Source organism: Lolium rigidum, chromosome 5 (assembly GCF_022539505.1).
Source record: "Lolium rigidum isolate FL_2022 chromosome 5, APGP_CSIRO_Lrig_0.1, whole genome shotgun sequence".
Lineage (NCBI taxonomy): Eukaryota > Viridiplantae > Streptophyta > Magnoliopsida > Poales > Poaceae > Lolium > Lolium rigidum.
In genome coordinates, this window is record NC_061512.1 from 171,594,209 (window position 1) to 171,619,651 (window position 25,443).

At 43.1% G+C, this 25,443-nt stretch overlaps 1 protein-coding gene across 1 annotated transcript; it reads left to right on the forward strand.

Annotated features, from left to right (window-relative positions):
* Nucleotides 1-21,757: 21,757 nt before the first annotated feature.
* LOC124655197 (epoxide hydrolase A-like) lies at nucleotides 21,758-23,825 on the forward strand. Its single transcript, XM_047194133.1, has 4 exons — nucleotides 21,758-22,074; nucleotides 22,160-22,336; nucleotides 22,949-23,190; nucleotides 23,260-23,825. Exons 1-4 carry the CDS (start codon nucleotides 21,769-21,771, stop codon nucleotides 23,507-23,509), a joined length of 975 nt encoding a protein of 324 aa, XP_047050089.1. The 5' UTR covers nucleotides 21,758-21,768; the 3' UTR covers nucleotides 23,510-23,825.
* Nucleotides 23,826-25,443: the final 1,618 nt, after the last annotated feature.

Sequence of the window (25,443 nt, forward strand, 5' to 3'; positions counted from 1 at the left end):
TGGGAGGTGGAGTCCCTTCGGGACTCCGCCTTCCAAAGTGATTTCTTCCGGACTTTTCTAGAACCTTCCATAAATGCACCGGATCATTTTCAAACTTATAAAATGACTTCCTATATATGAATCTTATTCTCCGGACCATTCCGGAACTCCTCGTGATGTCCGGGATCCCATCCGAGACTTCGAACAAAACTTCGAACTCCATTCCATATTCAAGTTCTACTAATACGACATCAAACCTTAAGTGTGTCACCCTACGGTTCGCGAACTATGTAGACATGGTTGAGAACTCTCTCCGACCAATAACCAATAGCGGGATCCGGAGATCCATAATGGCTCCCACATATTCAACGATGACTTAGTGATCGAATGAACCATTCACATACGATACCGATTCCCTTTGTCACGCGATATTTTACTTGTCCGAGGTTTGATCATCGGTATCTCTCTATACCTTGTTCAACCTCGTGTCCTGACAAGTACTCTTTACTCGTACCGTGGTATGTGGTCTCTTATGAACTATTCATATGCTTGCAAGCTATTTAGACGACATTCCACCGAGAGGGCCCGGAGTATATCTATCCGTCATCGGGATGGACAAATCCCACTGTTGATCCATATGCCTCAACTCATACTTTCCGGATACTTAATCCCACCTTTATAACCACCCATTTACGCGAGTGGCGTTTGATGTAATCAAAGTACCTTTCCGGTATAAGTGATTTACATGATCTCATGGTCGAAAGGACTAGGTAACTATGTATCGAAAGCTTATAGCAAATAACTTAATGACGTGATCTTATGCTACGCTTAATTGGGTGTGTCCATTACATCATTCATATAATGACATAACCTTGTTATTAATAACATCCAATGTTCATGATCATGAAACAATGATCATCTATTAATCAACAAGCTAGTTAAGAGGCTTACTAGGGACTCATTGTTGTTTACATAATCACACATGTATCAATGTTTCGGTTAATACAATTATAGCATGGTATATAAACATTTATCATAAACACAAAGATATATAATAACCACTTTAATTATTGCCTCTTGGGCATATCTCCAACACAAACCACCACTCAAACAAGGGCATAGAAAACAATAGATCATGGGAAAATGATAGATTGTAATACACATCATGTTTGTCAAGAGGATACAGTAGGGAGATGATGGAGAGGTGCTATGGATGTTGATGAAGAGGTGCAGCCCCGGGTGGAGATGGCTGATACGTCTCAAACGTATCTATAATTTTCTTATGTTCCATGCTAGTTTTATGACAATACTCACATGTTTTATATACACTTTATATCATTTTGATGCATTTTCCGGCACTAACCTATTAACAAGATGCCGAAGCGCCAGTTCCTGTTTTCTGCTGTTTTTGGTTTCAGAAATCTTACACAGGAAATATTCTCGGAATTGGACGAAACAAAAGCCCACGGTCTTATTTTCCATGGAGCTTTCCAGAACACCGAAGGAGAGACGGAGAGGGGCCAAGGCAGCCCCACACCACAAGGCGGCGCGGCCTGGAGGGGGGGCGCGCCGGCCTATGGGGTGGGCCCCTCGGCCGCCTCCCGACTCTGCCCCTTCGCCTATTTATTCACTCCGTCGCGAAAACCCTAGTACCGAGAGCCACGATACGAGAAAAGTTCCAGAGACACCGTCGCCGCCAATCCCATCTCGGGGGATTCAGGAGATCGCCTCCGGCACCCTGCCGGAGAGGGGAATCATCACCGGAGGACTCTACATCATCATGCCCACCTTCGGATTGATGCGTGAGTAGTTCATCCTTGGACTATGGGTCCATAGCAGTATCTAGATGGTTGTCTTCTCCTCTTGTGCTATCATGTTTAGATCTTGTGAGCTGCCTATCATGATCAAGATCGTCTATTTGTAATGCTACATGTTGTGTTTGTTGGGATCCGATGAATATGGAATACTATGTCAAGTTGATTATTGATCTATCATATATGTGTTGTTTATGATCTTGCATGCTCTCCGTTGCTAATAGAGGCTCTGGCCAAGTTGATACTTGTGACTCCAAGAGGGAGTATTTATACTCGATAGTGGGTTCATGCCTCCATTGAATCTGGGACAGTGACAGAAAGTTCTAAGGTTGTGGATGTGATGTTGCCATTAGGGATAAAACAGCAATGCTTTGTCTAAGGATATTTGTGTTGATTACATTACACACCATACTTAATGCAATTGTCTGTTGTTTGCAACTTAATACTGGAAGGGGTGCGGATGCTAACCCGAAGGTGGATTTTTTAGGCATAGATGCATGCTGGATAGCGGTCTATGTTATTTGTCGTAATGCCCTGAGTAAATCTCATATTAGTCATCATGATATGTATGTGCATTGTTATGCCCTCTCTATTTGTCAATTGCCCAACTGTAATTTGTTCACCCAACATGTTATTTATCTTATTGGAGAGACACCACTAGTGAACTGTTGACCCCGGTCCATTCTTTTACATCTGAAATGCAATCTACTGCAATCTCTGTTCTCTGTTGTTCTTCACAAGCAAACATCATTCTCTACACCATACGTTTAATCCTTTGTTTACAGCAAGCCGGTGAGATTGACAACCTCACTGTTAAGTTGGGGCAAAGTATTTTGATTGTGTTGTGCAGGTTCCATGTTGGCGTCGGAATCCCTGGTGTTGCGCCGCACTACACTCCTTCACCAACAACCTTCACGTGGCCTTCATCTCCTACTGGTTCTATAACCTTTGTTTCTTATTGAGGGAAAACTTGCTGCTGTACGCATCACACCTTCCTCTTGGGGTTCCCAACGGACGTGTGCTTCACGCGTTATCAAGCTCTTTTTCTGGCGCCGTTGCCGGGGAGATCAAGACACGCTGCAAGGGGAGTCTCTCACATCCAATCTCTTTACTTTGTTTATTGTCTTGCTTTAGTTTATTTTATTTTCTGTTTTGTTTGCTCTCTCTATATCAAAAACACACAAAAAATTAATTACTTGTTTTACTTTATTTAATTTAGTCTGCCTAGTTTATTTTTATTACTGTTAAAATGAATACTCCTGAGAACACTAAGTTGTGTGACTTCACTAGCACCAATAATAATGATTTTATATGCATTCCTATTGCTCCACCTGCTACTACAACAGAATTTTATGAAATTAAACCTGCTTTACTAAATCTTGTTATGAGAGAGCAATTTTCTGGTGTTAGTTCTCATGATGTTGCTGCCCATCTTAATAATTTTGTTGAACTTTGTGAAATGCAAAAGTATAAGGATGTAGATGGAGACATTATAAAACTGAAATTGTTTCCTTTCTCCTTAAGAGGAAGAGCTAAAGATTGGTTGCTATCTTTGCCTAAGAATAGTATTGATTCATGGACTAAATGTAAAGATGCTTTCATTGGTAGATATTATCCTCCTGCTAAAATCGTATCTTTGAGAAGTAGCATAATGAATTTTAAGCAATTGGATAATGAACATGTTGCTCAAGCATGGGAAAAAATGAAATCTTTGGTAAAGAATTGCCCTACACATGGACTGACTACTTGGATGATCATCCAAACCTTTTATGCAGGATTGAATTTTTCTTCACGGAACCTATTGGATTCAGCTGCTGGAGGTACTTTTATGTCCATCACTTTGGGGGCGGCAACAAAGCTTCTTGATGATATGATGATCAACTACTCTGAACGGCACACTGAAAGGACTCCACAAGGTAAGAAGGTAAATTCTGTTGAAGAAACCTCCTCCTTGAGTGATAAGATCGATGTTATTATGTGTATGCTTGTTAATGGTAGATCTAATGTTGATCCTAATAATGTTCCTTTAGCTTCATTGGTTGCTCAAGAAGAGCATGTTGATGTGAACTTCATTAAAAATAGTAATTTCAACAACAATTCTTATAGGAATAATTTGGGTAACAACAACTATATGCCATATCCTTCTAATAGTAGTAATTCTTATGGTAGATCTGTTTTTCCTAGTGAGGAAAATATGCTAGAAATTGAAAGAGCTACTAAGAGCTTTATGCAATCACAATATGAGCAAAATCAATTGTTTACTAAAACTATGAATGAACAATCTGTCTTGTTGAAAAATATAGGGAATCAACTTGAAAATTTGAATATGAAAATTTCTGGTTTGCAAACTAAGCTTTCAAATGCTGAAAACCGAATCTCATACATGTCTGAGTAACAAGCTTCTTTAATTAATAAAATGGCTGCTAAACTTGAGGATAATGATAACAAAATTCTTGCTACAGCAAACGCCATACAAGTTCGAATTAATGACAATATTAGATTGATGGCTGGATTGCATTCTAGGTGGGAAGGAGAAGAAAAACTAGCTAAAAAGAATAATGTAGCTAAAGTTTGGACTATTACCACCACTAGTAATGTTGATGCTTCACATGTTGCTAAACCTCCTACTATCAATGTTAAAGTAATTGGTGTTGGCAATGTTTCTACTCCTAGTGCAAAGCGTGCAAAATTGTCTGAAACTGCTGAAACTGCTAAAACTGCTTGATAAAAGTGCTGAAATTTTTCAGAATATTGGGGACATCGATCCCATTGCTTTAGATCATAATGGTTTATATTTTGATGATTTTCATATCTCTGAAGTTATTAAGTTCTTGCAAAAACTTGCTAGAAGTCCTAATGCTAGTGCTATAAATTTGGCCTTTACAAAACATATTACAAATGCTCTCATTAAAGCTAGAGAAGAGAAATTAAAACTTGAAACTTCTATTCCTAGGAAGTTAGAAGATGGTTGGGAGCCCATTATTAAAATGAGGGTCAATGATTTTGATTGTAATGCTTTATGCGATCTTGGTGCAAGTATTTCCGTTATGCCTAAGAAACTCTATGATATGCTTGACTTGCCACCATTGAAAAATTGTTATTTGGATGTTAATCTTGCTGATAATTCTATAAAGAAACCTTTGGGGAGGATTGATAATGTTCACATTACGGTTAACAATAACCTTGTCCCCGTTGATTTTGTTGTCTTGGATATTGAATGCAATGCATCTTGTCCCATTATTTTGGGAAGACCTTTTCTTCGAACTGTTGGTGCTATCATTGATATGAAGGAAGGAAATATTAAGTATCAATTCCCTCTCAAGAAAGGTATGGAACACTTCCCTAGAAATAGAATGAAGTTACCTTTTGATTCTATTATTAGAACAAATTATGATGTTGATGCTTCATCTCTTGATAATACTTGAGTTACACTTTTCGCGCCTAGCCGAAAGGCGTTAAAGAAAAGCGCTTATGGGAGACAACCCATCATTTTATTTCTGCAATTTTTGTTTTATATTTGTGTCTTGGAAGTTGTTACTACTGTAGCAACCTCTCCTTATCTTTACTTTATTGCATTGTTGTGCCAAGTAAAGTCTTTGATAGTAAGGTTGATACTAGATTTGGATTTCGCGCGTAAACGGATTTCTAGCTGTCACGAATTTGAGTAGATCTCTCTGTAGGAAACTCAGAAAATCTGCGAAAATTCATGAGTGATCCTCAGATATGTACGCAACTTTCATTCAATTTGAGCTTCTTCATCTGAGCACGTTAAGTGCCTCTAAAAAATTCGTCTTTACGGATTGTTCTGTTTTGACAGATTCTGCCTTTTTATTTCACATTGCCTCTTTTACTGTGTTGGATGGATTTCTTTGTTCCATTAAATTTCAGTAGCTTTGGGTAATGTCCAGAAGTGTTAGGAATGATTGTGTCCTCTCTGAACATGTGAATTTTTGATTATGCACTAACCCTCTAATGAGTTTGTTTTGAGTTTGGTGTGGAGGAAGTTTTCAAGGATCAAGAGAGGAGGATGATACAATATGATCAAGAAGAGTGAAAAGTCTAAGCTTGGGGATGCCCCCGTGGTTCATCCCTGCATATTTCAAGAAGACTCAAGCATCTAACCTTGGGGATGCCCAAGGCATCCCTTTCTTCATCGACAACTTATCAGGTCACCTCTAGTGAAACTATATTTTTATTCCGTCACATCTTATGTGCTTTACTTGGAGCGTCTGTATGTTTTTGTTTTTGTTTTTGTTTGAATAAATTCGGATCCTAGCATTCTTTGTGTGGGAGAAAGACACGCTCCGCTGTTTCATACGAACACTGGTGTTCTTAGCTTTACTTTTAATGTTCATGGCGAAGGGTGAAAACTGCTTCGTTCATTGCTATTTGGTTGGAAACAGAAAATGCTCCATGTGGTAATTAGTATATTGTCTTGAATAATTTGATACTTGGCAATTGTTTTGAGTTCTCAAATAGATCATGTTTAAGCTCTTGCATCATGTAGTTTAAACCTATTAGTGGAGAATTACTGTAGAGCTTGTTGAAATTTGGTTTGCATGATTGGTCTCTCTAAAAGTCTAGATATTTTATGATAAAAGTGTTTCAACAACAAGGAGACAGTGTAGAGTCTTATAATGCTTGCAATATGTTCTTATGTAAGTTTTGTTGTACCGGTTCATACTTGTGTTTGCTTCAAACAACCTTGCTAGCCAAAGCCTTGTACTGAGAGGGAATGCTTCTCGTGCATCCAAAACCTTGAGCCAAAACCTATGCCATTTGTGTCCACCATAACTACCTACTACATGGTATTTTTCTGCCATTCCAAAGTAAATTGCTTGCGTGCTACCTTTAAAATTTCATTCTTTGTCTTTGCAATACATAGCTCATGGGAAAATAGCTTAAAAAACTATTGTGGTATTGAATATGTTACTTATGTATCTTATTTCTTATAAGTTGCTTGTTGAGCGGTAACCATGTTTCGGGGACGCCATCAACTATTACACCTTTGTTGAATATCATGTGCGTTGCTATGCATGTTCGTCTTGTCCGAAGTAAGGGTGATTTATCATGATTAAATGGTTTGAGTATGCATATTGTTAGAGAATAACATTGGGCCGCCAACCAAAGCCATGTATCATGGTGGAAGTTTCAGTTTGGACATCAATCCTCAATCTCTTATGAGAATATTATCTCGTTGTTGAATGCTTAAGCATTAAAGAGGAGTCCATTATCTCGTTTTCTATGTTTTCCCGGTACGGATGTCCTTAAGTTGAGATCTATCAAAAACGAGAAATCAAATGCGATCTATCTCCTTGGACCTTTGTACAGGTGACATAGAGGTACCCCTTTGTGACACTTGGTTGAAACATATGTAATGCAATGATAATCCATGGAAATCCGAGCTAATTAGGACAAGGTGCGAGCACTATTGGTATTTGATGCATGAGGCTTGCAAATTATAGGATGTCTTATGCATAACACATATGAATTATTACTACCGTTGACAAAATTGTTTCCATGTTTCCAAAATAAAAAGCTCTAGCACAAGAGTAATCCTCGCTTCCCTCGCGAAGGGGCATTTCTTTTACTTTATGTTGAGTCAGTTTACCTACTTCTTCTGTCTTAGAAGCAAACACTTGTGTCAACTGAGTGCATTGATTCCTACATACTTGCTTATTTGCATTCATCATATTACTTTGTGTTGACAATTATCCATGAGATAAACATGTTGAAGTTGAAAGCAACTCGCTGAAACTTATATCTTCCTTTGTGTTGCTTCAAAACCTTCTATTAAGAATCTATTGCTTTATGAGTTAACTCCTATGCAAGACTTATTGATGCTTATCTTGAAAGTACTATTCATGAAAAGTCTTTGCTATATGATCAGTTGTTTAGTCATTATCTTTACCATTGCTTTGAATCACTTCATTCATCTCATATGCTTTACAATAGTATTGATCAAGATTATGATAACAACATGTCACTTCAGAAATTATCCTTGTTATCGTTTACCTACTCGAGGGCGAGTAGGAACTAAGCTTGGGGATGCTTGATACGTCTCAAACGTATCTATAATTTCTTATGTTCCATGCTAGTTTTATGACAATACTCACATGTTTTATATACACTTTATATCATTTTGATGCATTTTCCGGCACTAACCTATTAACAAGATGCTGAAGTGCCAGTTCTTGTTTTCTGCTGTTTTTGGTTTCAGAAATCTTACACAGGAAATATTCTCGAAATTGGACGAAACAAAAGCCCACGGTCTTATTTTCCATGGAGCTTTCCAGAACACCGAAAGAGAGACGGAGAGGGGCCAAGGCAGCCCCACACCACAAGGCGGCGCGGCCCGGAGGGCGCGCCGGCCTATGGGGTGGGCCCCTCGGCCGCCTCCCGACTCCGCCCCTTCGCCTATTTATTCACTCCGTCGTGAAAACCCTAGTACCGAGAGCCACGATAGGAGAAAAGTTCCAGAGACGCCGTCGCCGCCAATCCCATCTCGGGGGATTCAGGAGATCGCCTCCGGCACCCTGCCGGAGAGGGGAATCATCACCGGAGGACTCTACATCATCATGCCCGCCTCCGGATTGATGCGTGAGTAGTTCATCCTTGGACTATGGGTCCATAGCAGTATCTAGATGGTTGTCTTCTCCTCTTGTGCTATCATGTTTAGATCTTGTGAGCTACCTATCATGATCAAGATTGTCTATTTGTAATGCTACATGTTGTGTTTGTTGGGATCCGATGAATATGGAATACTATGTCAAGTTGATTATTGATCTATCATATATGTGTTGTTTATGATCTTGCATGCTCTCCGTTGCTAGTAGAGGCTCCGGCCAAGTTGATACTTGTGACTCCAAGAGGGAGTATTTATACTCGATAGTGGGTTCATGCCTCCATTGAATCCGGGACGATGACAAAAAGTTCTAAGGTTGTGGATGTGCTGTTGCCACTAGGGATAAAACATCAATGCTTTGTCTAAGGATATTTGTGTTGATTACATTACGCACCATACTTAATGCAATTGTCTGTTGTTTGCAACTTAATACTGGAAGGGGTGCGGATGCTAATCCGAAGGTGGATTTTTTAGGCATAGATGCATGCTTGGATAGCGGTCTATGTTATTTGTTGTAATACCCCGAGTAAATCTCATATTAGTCATCATGATATGTATGTGCATTGTTATGCCCTCTCTATTTGTCAATTGCCCAACCGTAATTTTTTCACCCAACATGTTATTTATCTTATTGGAGAGACACCACTAGTGAACTGTGGACCCCGGTCTATTTTTTTACATCTGATATACAATCTACTGCAAACTCTGTTCTCTGTTGTTCTTCACAAGCAAACATCATTCTCCACACCATACGTTTAATCCTTTGTTTACAGCAAGTCGGTGAGATTGACAACCTCACTATTAAGTTGGGGCAAAGTATTTTGATTGTGTTATGCAGGTTCCACGTTGGCGCCGGAATCCCTGGTGTTGCGCCGCACTACACCCCTTCACAAACAACCTTCATGTGGCCTTCATCTCCTACTCGGTTCGATAACCTTGGTTTCTTACCGAGGGAAAACTTGATGCTGTACGCATCACACCTTCCTCTTGGGGTTCCCAGCGGACGCGTGCTTCACGCGTTATCTCTGGCGTGGAAGATCCTGATACGTCTCCGACGTATCGATAATTTCTTATGTTCTATGCCATATTATTGATGATACCTACATGTTTTATGCACACTTTATGTCATATTCGTGCATTTTCTCGGAACTAACCTATTAACAAGATGCCGAAGTGCTAGTTCCTCGTTTTCTGCTGTTTTTGGTTTCGAAATCCTAGTAACGAAATATTCTCGGAATTGGACGAAACGAAGACCCATGGGCCTATTTCGCCACGAACCTTCCAGAAGACCGAAGAGCATACAAAGTGGGGCCACGAGGTGGCCAGACCACATGGCGGCGCGGCCAAGGGGGGCCCGCGCCGCCCTGTGGTGTGGGCCCCTCGTCGGCCCCCCGACTCGCCCTTCCGCCTACTTAAAGCCTCCGTCGCGAAACCCCCGAGGCGAAAAACCACGATACGGAAAACCCTACCGAGACGCCGCCGCCGCCGATCCCATCTCGGGGGATTCGGAGATCTCCTCCGGCACCCCGCCGGAGAGGGGATTCATCTCCCGGAGGACTCTACACCGCCATGGTCGCCTCCGGAGTGATGAGTGAGTAGTTCACCCCTGGACTATGGGTCCATAGCAGTAGCTAGATGGTTGTCTTCTCCTCATTGTGCTTCATTGTTGGATCTTGTGAGCTGCCTAACATGATCAAGATCATCTATCTGTAATACTCTATGTTGTGTTTGTCGGGATCCAATGGATAGAGAATACCATGTCATGTTAATTATCAAGTTATTACATATGTGTTGTTTATGATCTTGCATGCTCTCCGTTACTAGTAGAGGCTCTGGCCAAGTTTTTGCTCTTAACTCCAAGAGGGAGTATTTATGCTCGATAGTGGGTTCATGCCCGCATTGACACCGGGACAGGTGACAGAAAGTTCTAAGGTTGTGCTGTGTCTTGTTGCCACTAGGGATAAAACATTGGCGCTATGTCCGAGGACGTAGTTGTTGATTACATTACGCACCATACTTAATGCAATTGTCCGTTGCTTTGCAACTTAATACCTGGAAGGGGTTCGGACGATAACCCGAAGGTGGACTTTTTAGGCATAGATGCGATTGGATGGCGGTCTATGTACTTTGTCGTAATGCCCAATTAAATCTCACTATACTTATCATGACATGTATGTGCATTGTTATGCCCTCTCTATTTGTCAATTGCCCGACCGTAATTTGTTCACCCAACATGCTTTTATCTTATGGGAGAGACACCTCTAGTGAATTGTGGACCCCGGTCCATTCCTTTAATACTCGAAATACAAATCTCGTTGCAATACTTGTTTTTACTGTTTTCTCTGCAAACAATCATCTTCCACACAATTCGGTTAATCCTTTGTTACAGCAAGCTCGGTGAGATTGACAACCTCACTGTTTCGTTGGGGCAAAGTACTTTGGTTGTGTTGTGCAGGTTCCACGTTGGCGCCGGAATCCCCGGTGTTGCGCCGCACTACATCCCGCCGCCATCAACCTTCAACGTGCTTCTTGGCTCCTCCTGGTTCGATAAACCTTGGTTTCTTTCCGAGGGAAAACTTGCTGCTGTGCGCATCATACCTTCCTCTTGGGGTTGCCCAACGAACGTGTGAAATACACGCCATCAAGCTCTTTTTCTGGCGCCGTTGCCGGGGAACGAAGAAAAGTTACACCACAAAGATTTTCAACTCCCACGTCAACGGCTCTTTTCCGGCGCCGTTGCCGGGGAGATCAAGACACGCTGCAAGGGAGTCTCCACTTCTCAATCTCTTTACTTTGTTTTTGTCTTGCTTTATTTTATTTACAACTTTGTTTGCTGCATTATATCAAAACACAAAAAAATTAGTTGCTAGCTTTACTTTATTTACTATCTTGCACTCTATATCAAAAACACAAAAAAATTAGTTACTTGCATTTAGTTTACTTTTGTTATCATGTCTAGCTCTGTACCGGCTACTTCTTCACCTGAGGAACTAGTTTTTACTTTTAAACAAGGGGATGAGGAAAGTTTTAAGGATGCTTGGTCTAGAATTTTTACTTCTTATTGTAAAACTGAACCTCAAATGACTCTAAGTTTGCTCCTTAGTAATTTTTATTTTGGACTTATGCTTCGCTATAGATATGCCTTGGATGCTCTAGTGGGAGGAGATTTCCTTCATTGTAATGGGGATCAAGCTTTTAATGCCATAAAGAAGTTGGTTGCATCACATGATTCATCTAATAATTTTGATTCAGCCCTTATTAGCATTCATAATAGATTAAACATTCTTGAGACAAGTGCATCTCGCTTAAATGAAAATTATGGATACATTCGTAACCGTCTTGATCAAGTTTTAGTGAACTCCGAACCTTCATTGTGGAAACCCACTATTAAAATTGTCATAGGTGACCAAACTCTTCGTGCTAATTGTGATATTATGACTGAATTTTGCCTAATGCCTAAGAGTATTCATAAATCTTTGAAACTTTGGGAATTCACTGAAGGGGGGAAGGAATAACTCTTATTGATAACTCTGTTATAATTCCTAAAGGGATAGCTGCGGGTGTGCATACAACCATTCTTGGGATAACAATATCCGTTGATTACCTTGTCATTGAATGCGCGAGAACAGGACAAATCACACTCGGAAGATCCCCGCTGAAATTATTGGGAGCAGTCATAGACGTGAGATAAGGCACCATAAAATTCACCTCTACACCCGGGGTAGTCATATATTCCCTAAGCCAAAGAGTAAGGACAAGAAAGGTAAGGGTAAAGCCCAAGGTAATGTCAATACTCCATCTCGCGATAATACTTGAGATACACTTTTCGCGCCTAGCTGAAAGGCGTTAAAGAAAAGCGCTTATGGGAGACAACCCATGTTTTTACTACAGTATTTTTGTTTTATATTTGTGTCTTGGAAGTTGTTTACTACTGTAGCAACCTCTCCTTATCTTAGTTTTTAGTTTTGTTGTGCCAAGTAAAGTCTTTGATAGTAAAGTAAGTACTAGATTTGGATTACTGCGCAGTTCCAGATTTCTTTGCTGTCACGAATCTGGGTCTACCTCTCTGTAGGTAGCTCCGAAAATTAAGCCAATTTACGTGCATGATCCTCAGATATGTACGCAACTTTCATTCAATTTGAGCATTTTCATTTGAGCAAGTCTGGTGGCCTAATAAAATCCATCTTTACGGACTGTTCTGTTTTGACAGATTCTGCCTTTTATTTTGCATTGCCTCTTTTGCTATGTTGGATGAATTTCTTTGATCCATTAATGTCCAGTAGCTTTATGCAATGTCCAGAAGTGTTAAGAATGATTGTGTCACCTCTGAACATGTTAATTTTTATTATGCACTAACCCTCTAATGAGTTGTTTCGAGTTTGGTGTGGAGGAAGTTTTCAAGGATCAAGAGAGGAGTATGATGCAATATGATCAAGGAGAGTGAAAGCTCTAAGCTTGGGGATGCCCCGGTGGTTCACCCCTGCATATTCTAAGAAGACTCAAGCGTCTAAGCTTGGGGATGCCCAAGGCATCCCCTTCTTCATCGACAACATTATCAGGTTCCTCCCCTGAAACTATATTTTTATTCCGTCACATCTTATGTACTTTGCTTGGAGCGTCGGTTTGTTTTTGTTTTTTGTTTTGTTTGAATAAAATGGATCCTAGCATTCACTTTATGGGAGAGAGACACACTCCGCTGTAGCATATGGACAAATATGTCCTTAGGCTCTACTCATAGTATTCATGGCGAAGTTTCTTCTTCGTTAAATTGTTATATGGTTGGAATTGGAAAATGCTACATGTAGTAATTCTAAAATGTCTTGGATAATTTGATACTTGGCAATTGTTGTGCTCATGTTTAAGCTCTTGCATCATATGCTTTGCACCCATTAATGAAGAAACACTTAGAGCTTGCTAATTTGGTTTGCATATTTGGTTTCTCTAGAGTCTAGATAACATCTAGTATTGAGTTTTGAACAACAAGGAAGACGGTATAGAGTCTTATAATGTTTACAATATGTCTTTTATGTGAGTTTTGCTGTACCGTTCATCCTTGTGTTTGTTTCAAATAACCTTGCTAGCCTAAACCTTGTATCGAGAGGGAATACTTCTCATGCATCCAAAATACTTGAGCCAACCACTATGCCATTTGTGTCCACCATACCTACCTACTACATGGTATTTATCCGCCATTCCAAAGTAAATTGCTTGAGTGCTACCTTTAAAAATTCCATCATTCACCTTTGCAATATATAGCTCATGGGACAAATAGCTTAAAAACTATTGTGGTATTGAATATGTACTTATGCACTTTATCTCTTATTAAGTTGCTTGTTGTGCGATAACCATGCTTCGGGGACGCCATCAACTATTCTTTGTTGAATATCATGTGAGTTGCTATGCATGTCCGTCTTGTCCGAAGTAAGAGAGATCTACCACCTTTATGGTTGGAGCATGCATATTGTTAGAGAAGAGCATTGGGCCGCTAACTAAAGCCATGATTCATGGTGGAAGTTTCAGCTTTGGACACATATCCTCAATCTCATATGAGAATAATAATTGTTGCCACATGCTTATGCATTAAAGAGGAGTCCATTATCTGTTGTCCATGTTGTCCCTGTATGGATGTCTAAGTTGAGAATAATCAAAAGCGAGAAATCCAAAATGCGAGCTTTCTCCTTAGACCTTTGTACAGAGCGGCATGGAGGTACCCCATTGTGACACTTGGTTAAAACATGTGCATTGCAAGATGATCCGTGAGTCCAAGCTAATTAGGACAAGGTGCGGGCACTATTAGTATACTATGCATGAGGCTTGCAACTTGTGAGATATAATTTACATAACTCATATGCTTTATTACTACCGTTGACAAAATTGTTTCATGTTTTCAAAATAAAAGCTCTAGCACAAATATAGCAATCGATGCTTTCCTCTTTGAAGGACCATTCTTTTACTTTTATGTTGAGTCAGCTTCACCTATCTCTCTCCACCTCAAGAAGCAAACACTTGTGTGAACCAGTGCATTGATTCCTACATACTTGCATATTGTACTTGTTATATTACTCTATGTTGACAATTATCCATGAGATATACATGTTACAAGTTGAAAGCAACCGCTGAAACTTATATCTTCCTTTGTGTTGCTTCAATACCTTCTACTTATGAATTTATTGCTTTATGAGTTAACTCTTATGCAAGACTTATTGATGCTTGTCTTGAAAGTACTATTCATGAAAAGTCTTTGCTTTATGATTCACTTGTTTACTCATTGTCATTACCATTGTTTTGAATCGCTGCATTCATCTACATATGCTTTACAAATAGTATGATCAAGGTTATGATGGCATGTCACTTCGGAAATTATCTTTGTTATCGTTTTACTCGCCGGGACGAGCAGGAACTAAGCTTGGGGATGCTTGATACGTCTCCAACGTATCGATAATTTCTTATGTTCTATGCCATATTATTGATGATACCTACATGTTTTATGCACACTTTATGTCATATTCGATGCATTTTCCGGAACTAACCTATTAACAAGATGCCGAAGTGCCAGCTTCCGTTTTCTCGCTGTTTTTGGTTTCGTAAATCCTAGTAACGAAATATTCTCGGAATTGGACGAAACGAAGACCCAGCGGCCTTATTTCGCCACGGAGCCTTCCGTAAGACCGAAGAGCATACGGAGAGGGGCCACGAGGTGGCCCACACCACATGGCGGCGCGGCCGGAGGGGGCCCGCGCCGCCCGTGGTGTGGGCCCCTCGTCCGCCTCCCGACTCGCCCTTCCGCCTACTTAAAGCACTCCGTCGCGAAAACCCTGAGGCAACGAGAACCACGATACGAGAAAACCTTCCGAGACGCCGCCGCCGCCAATCCCATCTCGGGGGATTCTGGAGATCTCCTCCCGCACCCCGCCGGAGAGGGGATTCATCTCCCGGAGGACTCTACACCGCCATGGTCGCCTCCGGAGTGATGAGTGAGTAGTTCATCCTTGGACTATGGGTCCATAGCAGTAGCTAGATGGTTGTCTTCTCCTCATTGTGCTATCATGTGTTAGATCTTGTGAGCTGCCTAACATGATCAAGATCATCTATCTGTAATGCTACTATGTTGTGTTTGTTGGGATCCGATGAATATGAGAATACTATGTCATGTTGATTATTGATCTATCATATATGTGTTGTTTATGATCTTGCATGCTCTCCGTTACTAGTAGAGGCTCGGCCAAGTTGTTACTCTGTGACTCCAAGAGGGAGTATTTATACTCGATAGTGGGTTCATGCCTCCATTGACATCGGGACAAGGTGATAGAAAGTTCTAAGGTTGTGGATGTGATCGTTGCCACTAGGGATAAAACATTGATGCTTTGTCCAAGGATGTATTTGTTGATTACATTACGCACCATACTTAATGCAATTGTCCGTTGCTTTGCAACTTAATACTGGAAGGGTTCGGATGATAACCCGAAGGTGGACTTTTTAGGCATAGATGCATGCTGGATGGCGGTCTATGTTACTTTGTCGTAATGCCCCGAGTAAATCTCACTATTAGTCATCATGATATGTATGTGCATTGTTATGCCCTCTCTATTTTGTCAATTGCCCAACTCGTAATTTGTTCACCCAACATGCTATTTATCTTATTGGAGAGACACCACTAGTGAACCGTGGACCCCGGTCCATTTTTTTACATCCGAAATACAATCTACTGCAATACTCTGTTCTCTCGTTGTTCTTCACAAGCAAACAATCATTCTCCACACCATATCGTTTAATCCTTTGTTTACAAGCAAGCCGGTGAGATTGACAACCTCATCGTTAAGTTGGGGAAAAGTATTTTGATTGTGTTATGCAGGTTCCACGTTGGTGCCGGAATCCCTGGTGTTGCGCCGCACTACACACCTTCACCAACAACCTTCACGTGGCCTTCATATCCTACTGGTTCGATAACCTTGGTTTCTTACCGAGGGAAAACTTGATGTTGTACGCATCACACCTTCCTCTTGGGGTTCCCAACGGACGTGTGCTTCACGCGTTATCAATGGCGTGGAAGATCCCCATGGAGGCGCCAACATGGAGAGGTGGCGGCGCCGACGGCAGGGAGGTGTCGACGGCTCCCTATGGGCGGCGGCTGCTCTTGGGGGCAGCGGCCCCTTGCCCTTTCTTCTTCCTTGGAGTTGGTGCTGGTGCGGATGAGGTTCCCCCCTCCTTGGCGGCTGCCAAGGTGGAGGATTTTCGTCACAATGGATGGATGCCTCCAAAAATAGGATTTCCTCTCAAGATATAGAGGTGGAGATGCAATCATGGCCATAGGATGCATGCCCCTTTGATCCAAGGACTCGTGAGCACCTCTAGAACCTTCTTAGAACTCCACTCTATCCTTTATTAGTCCATAAAGTCGTGACTTGGCCGAATACATCAATTGTGATAAGAGTTTGTGTCAATCACGTCATCAATTTTCGGGTTTCCGAAACTGACTATGTACCCTTCAGTAAAACAGGCGTAAATTTCGCATACGAACTCCGTTTGGTGCGTTATTTACATCACACAAAAATTCTGAAAATTATCCACAACTTCTATCTCTTGCACCTTGCACTTTTTCCATTCGAGACCGTCTTCGTGTCTTTTGGCAGTAATCTTTAACTGCATGACAGATTTCAGGAAACTCTAGATTTCACCATAATGACCGATTTTCTACCATATTTGCATATTTCCTACACAACAAAATTTATAACAAGAACTTTGCACTTTTGCAACTATTAATAGATCAGTTACAATAAATATAATAAAATTACAATATAATAATGATTTTGACACAATAAGATACAAAGTTTATGTATGCATTTATATATGTATTTTACATGCATCAAATGCTTGTCCTGAGCGTGTATGAGGTACAAAGTTTTGTCCAACTGCTTCTCTGTTCTACTCATTCTTCTCCATCATGGATGTGGATCTATATTGTTGGTGCTATTTATTTCTCAATCTCTTTTCCCCTTTGTTTTTCTGATTTCCTGTGTGTGCTGCTCGTCGACGCTGGAACCAGGCGGCTTTACGTGAGAAAGAAGAAGACGAAGAGAGAGATCGTCACCTGGAGGCAGCTGGCAGACAATGCCCAAAAAAAAGGCTTTTACGTGAAAGCCTAAAAAAAGGCTGATGTGGAAATAACGGGCTACTTTTATTCAGTCTTTATGTAGGAAAGCCCATATCAATTGATCGTTTGCTGGCAAATGAAAAACTAGAAAAAGTCGGACTGATCCGACTAAATTTGTTTGACTTTCCTTTTTCCGGACTATCCCGAATGAAGTTTCTGTCAGGGATATCGGGAGATTGAAGATATGAATGAATACTAGTGTTTTTTGAAGTGAATTTCATTTTCATCTAGATGATGGTTAGACACTCCCTTAATCTTTACTATTCTATCCACATTGACATACATAAAATACCCATTTAAACGGGTCATTTTCTAGGCACATTTTTCATATAGAAAATCGGAGATTTTTGTTGAATATGCAGGATGCTTTAGTTGATATCGGTCTTAAACTTGGTCCACGCGGGATCCAAGGATCACGTCACGCACAAATATGTCTCCCATTGCCAACTCTACATTAGTTTCTTCAGTAATTCAAATCCATGTGTGAACCAAGTTTTTCGCGAAAACACAAAAAGCATTGCGTTTTGATTCATTCATAAAAAAGAGTTTTTACAAATATGTCAGGACAAGCCAACACCCTACCATACAACTCGACCCACTGGACCTATGGAGCAACTAGGATCAACGCTTCCAAGATAATCGTGCCGGCAGTATCGAATCGTGTCAAGGAGACTGCTCATGCTAGGCCTCGCGTTGTCGAAGACAACTACATCGTGATGCTTCCAAATCCACCACACCATCAACAAATGAGTGAAGAAGTGCCCTTACGTAACGTACAGGGGGAAGGGGCTTGATTTGGCACCCTTAGCCAACATTCAATGAAGTCATCCTTCGCAACCGGTGGCACCAGCGGTGGATCGGATATAAGAAAGCACGTCGAACCAGATCGACCCTGTGTAGGGGCAACCGATGACAAGGTGATGCATGGCCTCCTCCGACTGGTCACAAAGTGGAAGCACGGCGATGCTCCCGTCTCGCTAGCCTGTCACCCGTCCAACATCGCTCTATGCAAGCAAGCAAAATAAAGAAGTTGACTTGTGGGTGAGGGAGGAGGGGGGGTGCAGGAGCACCAGTTAAGCTTCCACAATCTTGATATGATGGCCCTTGGAAGAGGATCTCATAGGAGGAGCTGGAGGAATACTGCGCATCTGATGTCCATCTCTAATGGAGTGAGTCGAGCGTCGTCGAGAGCTGCACATTCCGCACCTTGATCCACAACTAGACCTATTGCCAATGGGCCAACGAATTAGCGCTTCCAGGATATTTGTAATCCATCGGTGCTCCACCAGCGCCTCTCTTACCATATGGCGCTTCTGAGCGCGCTCTAGGATTAACGCAAACAGGTCTCACCTAGATGAGAAGCTCGAGGGTTGACCAAACCATATGCAGATCAAGCTTCCATGAGGTGAGATAATAAGAGCAACTCTAACGGAGCCCTTAAATGCCGTCGGAATTGAATTTTTCTGGCGGATTTACGGGTTTCGGGCCGAAAGCCGCGTAGAGTAGAGCCTGAATCGGCGGCCCGACCCGAAAAAGTTTCTCGGGGGGCCAAGAAAATCCACGCGTGGCCCCTATTTAACAAGATCGGGAAGGGGAGTTCGGTTCCAAAGCCCTACTCCCCTCCGCCGCACCCGCTCCTCCGCCACGAAAAACCCTCCCACTCTGGCGAGGAATTCCCGCCGCTCCCTCACGACCTCCGCTCTGTCGCGACCTCCTTTTCGTTCCCCATGGCTCGCGCAACAAGATGTGGTAGGGGGAGGACGTATCGGCGGTGGAGGCTCGCCGCCTCGTCCGCAATTTTTGCGCTCAGAGGCGGAGTGCCCGAAGTGGGTGCTCTCCGAGGGAGCGCGCAAGCGGTCAGCGCGTAGGTGGACTCGTAGGTCGGCGCGCAATGCGAACGGCACGCCTTTGTCCGGCGGCTCGTGCAGCCCGCAGCTTGCGCCGCTCCCCGATAGCAGCAACAAGGACGACACGTCGGCGCTGCACCTCACCAGCGGGGATTACGCGGAGGAGGCGAAGGTTATCGAGCTCGCCACCCTCGTCGCGCCTAGCCGTCGTCTGCCGCGCGTAGAGGCTCGGTGACTATCCCAGAGCCAAATTTTGGTTAAAGTAGGCGCGTGGCAGAGGATTAGTACCTAATTTAAGCTTTATATGTAAATTAAGTTCGTATGTAGCTCGATCAGAGCATCGAACTCTTTACATTTCGCAAGTTCATCGCCTAAAATTTCCCGCGACGTTTGATTTAGTTTTTTCAGTTTGTCAATTCGGTTTCTATTCTGCACCTCACCTAAAATCAATGAAACCCTAATATTCGGGAGACTGCGTTTTCAGTTTCGGCGAGTTCAGTCACTGCTAGAGATGCTCTAAGATCATCCGTCGTCGCACCCTCTAAAGTCCTCCCCAAAGGTCTATTAGGGGCGCCAAACAAAATAAGACGCCTAACCGTTGCCCTCGAAGGAATTTTGGGTCCAGCATGGCCCAAAAAACCGCCTGACGCCACCAGACCAACCGCGACCCACACAAGGTGGCCCGGGGTCATGGACACAAGGCGTTGCCCATGCCACATTGGATGTTGTCCAATGAGCTAGCCATGTCAAAGAGGAGAAATCATGCCAGCCAGAAAAAAACTCAGTTAACTATAATTTAGACCTGGCTGGTCTTCACCACGCAGCGGCCTATGAAAATCTCACCGTCCGACAAATGCGCAGTTGCCTTCTCGCGTGCCTCGCCAACAATTAGCTCAATAATATGTAATTTATTTTACGCCTATTTTACACTTTTTAGATTATAACATCCAAAAGTTCATTTCCTATGATAATAATCTTTTAGTTATTTATTGAATATTGTAGGAATTTCTACCGTGTTAAAGAACATATTCTAGTGTCAAAGATTATATTTGGAATAAGCGTAGAAAAGTACATGTAGATGAAAGACATAGGACAAGCAGAAGAGCGCGCGTACGCTGGCTCAAGTCAAACATTTGATTTGTTGGTAAAAGAAAGATGAGCAGAAGAGCACGCTCGCTCGGCTTGGCGAGTCAACCCAACAAAACCCAAGCATGGCGTCCATCGACACAAGCGGCAAGGTGCGGCACTAGAACGCGGAAGTCAACGACATCTCCCATGACGGCCAGTCTACCACACTCCCCTCCATGACCGGCCTGTATCCACCTTTCGACCAACCCGAGGCACTGCCACCCAACCTTCTTTTCACCATAATGGACGGGAGGATGCAACACCCTCACAACAGTGCCATTCATCTCCCGCAACTCTTAGCTCTGAGTAGACAGAAGCTCGTAGACACACAGACTCGCGCCACGAACCCCTGCTTCAAAGACATGCATCCACGGCTGCTCACACAAGTCCCCGCGGCGGCTCCCTGACAATCAGGTAGGAACGGAGCCCGCCGGCATTACGGCCCACCACGTCGCTAGGCACCCCGCACAATAGCCACGGCTGCCTGCCCAGATCAGCCCCCCCACACAGCCCAGATCGAGGCCTCTTGGGCGTATCCTCTGCGTGGTCGCCAGCAGACCACCCCTCTCTTGCCGATCGACAAAAGGTCGCCACATCGGCCAAGGACCACCTTGCCTTGCCGAGCTAGTTGTCGCCTCTCCGCGCGTAGAGGGCACATTGAGGCTCGCTCTCCTATCCCTTCCTCCTTTGGCAGCAGGGCGCCGCTGCAGCCGGTCGTCGATGGTGACACCGGCTAGTGGGGACGCCGTGACGGTTTTGTGGTGGGTGCTTTGGTCTAGGGTTCAGGCACACCGAAGTTGCCCTTGCGCGAGAGCGATCCAGGAGAGAAAGTTTGATAGGTTGGTGCTAATAATATGTAATTTTTGTTACGCTTATTTTACACGTTTTAGATTATGATATTTATTTTAAAATTTTATTTCCTATGATTATGATTGATTTTTATTTTTTGTTGAATGAATATTTCAAGAAATTCTACCGTGTTAAAACAAGAAATTCTACAGTCAAAGATTGTATTTGTTTGGAATAATAAGCATAGAAAAGCGCGCGTAGAAGAAAGACATAGAAAGAGCAGAAGAGCGCGCACGCTGGCTCGGCGCGCGAGTCAAAGATTTGATTTGGAGTAAAATCAACCTTTTCTTCTTCACAAACGAGAGAGCACGCGCGTAGAAGAGGACGAGAAGCAGAGCACTGCGCACGGTCGCCCGGCGGCGAGTCGACCCAAGCATGGAGTCCGTCGACGCAGGCGGCGAGGTGAGGCACTGGAGCGCGGAAGTCAACGGCATCTCCCTCCACGTCGCGGAGCAGGGCCCCGCCGCCGGCCCGGCGGTGCTGCTCCTCCACGGCTTCCCGGAGCTGTGGCTCTCGTGGCGCCACCAGATGGCCGCCGTCGCGGCCCGCGGCTTCCGCGCCCTCGCCCCCGACCTCCGCGGCTACGGTGACTCCTCTACCCCCACGGACCCCGCCGCCTACACCGTTCTCCACCTCGTCGGCGACGCTGTCGCGCTCCTCGACCACCTCCGCCTCCCCAAGGTGCGCCGTTTTCTGGATTATTTGTTTCTTGGCCACTGCGAGTGTGACACTGAATCCGATTTGGTGCGCGCCGGCGCCGGCGCAGGTGTTCGTGGTGGGCCACGACTTGGGAGCGCAGGTGGCGTGGCATCTCTGCCTGCTCCGGCCGGACCGCGTGCGCGCCGTCGTCGTCCTCGGGGTGCCCTACTTCCCACGTGCCCCTCGCCCGGCGACGGAGATCTTCGCGGCCCTCGGCGATGGGTTCTACATCACGCAGTTCCAGGTTTCAGTTGTGATCCTTGCCATAATTGCCTGCTGTGTCTTGTGATTTGATTTCAGCATCCAATTTTCTGCCTAAAATTACAGTTCATGAGCTGTGTGAAATGGAAGTTCTTGCAACTGCACGGTTTGGATAAGTAAAAATTGAAGAAAATGTGCTTATGAAAAGTTTGAAGAAGAGTGACGATTCGACGGGGATACTTGGTTGAATCTTATTTTGGATATAGACGAAGAAACTTTGATATTTTAACTGATAGTCTATATCCAAATTATGATCTTGTTTGTTTTTCTGAAAATTTGAACAGTGCATCGTCTGTTAATATATTAGAAAATAAACACTAGAAGACTTAGAGATACTATAATCAGTAGTAGGATTAAATATTCTATAATCAATTGTAGGTCGGCTTAGAGATTCTATATTCAGGGCGCAAACATTAGGTTGGCTCTCATTTGCTAGAACATTGTAAACAACTCGAAAAGAACATAATTACAGCTTCATGCCCAGTGTGTCATCAAGATGGGCATATCTTTTACCTTGCATTTGTAGCCATGGTCTGTATTTACCACCATATAGCTGTTGCAAAATAACCAATTTATTTCAATATCATGCCCACAGGAGCCTGGAAGGGCTGAAAAGGCATTCGCCCGCTATGACGTCGCGACTGTCCTAAAGAAGTTCTACTCAATTGAATTAGACAGCATCACCGCTCCTCCTGGAGTAGAGATCATAGACTTCTTAGAGGCATCATCATCATCACCACTTCCTTGGATGACTGACGAAGAACTAGGCCAGTACGCCGAGAAGTTTCAGAAGTCTGGTTTCACCGGGCCACTCAACTACTACCGCATGATGGACACGTAAATTCCGTAACTTCATTTCACACTTTCCGTTCGATCTAGTTTCACACTAATCCATGTGGAACACAGGAACTGGAGGCTCACTGCGCCATGGCATGGTGCGAAGATCACGGTGCCTGCGAAGTTCATCGCGGGCGAAAAGGACACCGGCTTCGAGTCCTTTGGAACCAAGCGCTACGTCGAGAGCGGGGGTTTGAAGTCCAATGTTCCAGACCTTGAGGTTGCCATCATCGAAGGACACCACTACCTCCAGCAGGAGCAGGCCCAGAGAGTGAACACTGAAATATTATCCTTCCTGGACAAGTTTAGTGAGAATTGAGTAAGCAGATGATCTGCAAGTGAGCTGGTTTTAGATCTGGCAGTGCTGCCTTTTGTGAACTAAAGAACGGCAAAGCTTACTCGAATAAATGTCTGAGCCGGATATAGCCATGTGTGTTGACCTGAATGGAACGAAAGAGCGTGTAAAATATGTGAAGTGTTCTCCAGATGAAATACTGAATAAAGCAAGGTTTTAATAAGGTGTACTGCTGCTGCTTTAGCAAAACAGAGAATCTCTCATAGGGCTACTTTGGAAGACGAATTTGATGTGTAATAATGCAGGTCGAGATACTAGTTGCTGAACAGACAATGTTCAGAGTTCTTAGCTGAAGATGGACAGTTTGTTACAATTTTGAAGGAAAATGGCTGTTTAATTTGATGATGATATCTACGCACTGCAAACAAGTAGTACAATAAAGAGTTGTAGTTAATGAACCAAATTCGATATATTGAATCAAGTTTACACATACATACTTACATGGTGCAAAGTTTACAGGCCTACTTTGAGGCATGAAGAATACATCAGTGGCAGCCTCTAACTCTAGCCAGGAATCTCCCCTTCCTCGAAGTCTTGTTGGAAGATCTGACGATGACAATGCTGGTCTGACGATCAAAATATCAATCATATAATATCATGCATTCAATCGCGTTTAGCATACACATTACAGAGCTTACACGCCTTCTTTGAGGATTCTGAGTTGTGGAAGATTCTAAATTGTAAGATTATGTTCGGAGACCCGGGATGCTGATTGCACTTGACAATCTAGAAGAACACAACCCATTTTTGGGACATCGACTCAGTAGCATTCGCTGCCGTCAGTAAATACTGAAAATTGACACCCCGTGTCTCTGTCGTTCCTTCCCAGAGATGGGCCAATTCCATGATTAACATCTACGCACTGCAAACAAGTAGAGTACTACGTAGTGCCAGCAAAAAAAAGATCTATTTTTTTGCGGAAAAAAATAGATCCTAATTAATCATACAAATATCACGTTTACCCATACATGGTGCAGAGTTTACAAGCAGCCTTCTTTGAGCATGGAGAATACTGAATACATCAATGGCAGCATCTAATTCTAGCCAAGAAGGAAGCTCTGACGATGAAAATGCTGCTGCTGCTCCTCGAATCCTCGATGCTATAGTCATCAATTTGTCGATCAAATAATTTTATGTATTCAATCGAGTTTAGCATACATATTACAGAGCTTATTACCCGCCTTCTTTGAGGCATCAAAGAACATTTCAACTAAAAAGAAGGAATCAAGAACAACACATCAAGTGCCCGTATCTAGCTATGCAAGATCAGAAGCGGATCTCTGGGTCGCAAACAATAGTGTATCCATGGCACGAGCATGAATAAGCTCATAATATTGTCTAATCTACTGAATAATGACATATCGGTGGTCAATAAAGGTCAGACCAGCATGTAACACACGCAATAATGCAATGCAGACAACCAACATCCAATTCGGCAAAGAACACAGAAACAAAAAAAAAAAACACATCATTTTGCAATACAGTTCAACACATTTTAGTAACATGTTCTCGGTTGATGCAATTAAGTCTAAAACTTAGTGGGCACTTCCCCTCTGCGAGCGGCAGCATAGTCTTGAGCGAGGCATGGCGCAGCTGCCTCGTGACGGCGTATGAACGTCTGGACGAATGCATTTTCGCTCCTTTGCAGCGCGGCGTAGTAGCTCTGGTTAGGCTTTAGCAGTCCATTTGCCTTAAGAAACTGCACAACGTAGTACCGTGGCCTGATTCGTTTCTCCAGGCTACAGGTGAATACTGGAGCGTAGAGAGCAATGGACGCCGGCTCCAACCCCACCTCGGAGATGAGGAACTCCGACACACGCCGCAGCTTGTCTGGGGAAACTTTTATCACTTGCGGAGCCTTGGTGACAATAGCAGCCAGAAGAGCATCTGACCACCCA

Bases quoted from the DNA above. Each gene is read 5' to 3' on its own strand.
- LOC124655197 (XM_047194133.1), top strand. From the start codon at position 21,769: ATGGAGTCCGTCGACGCAGGCGGCGAGGTGAGGCACTGGAGCGCGGAA. The intron at 22,075-22,159 runs GTGCGCCGTTTT...GCGCCGGCGCAG, and splicing joins ACCACCTCCGCCTCCCCAAG to GTGTTCGTGGTGGGCCACGA. The intron at 22,337-22,948 runs GTTTCAGTTGTG...TCATGCCCACAG, and splicing joins TCTACATCACGCAGTTCCAG to GAGCCTGGAAGGGCTGAAAA.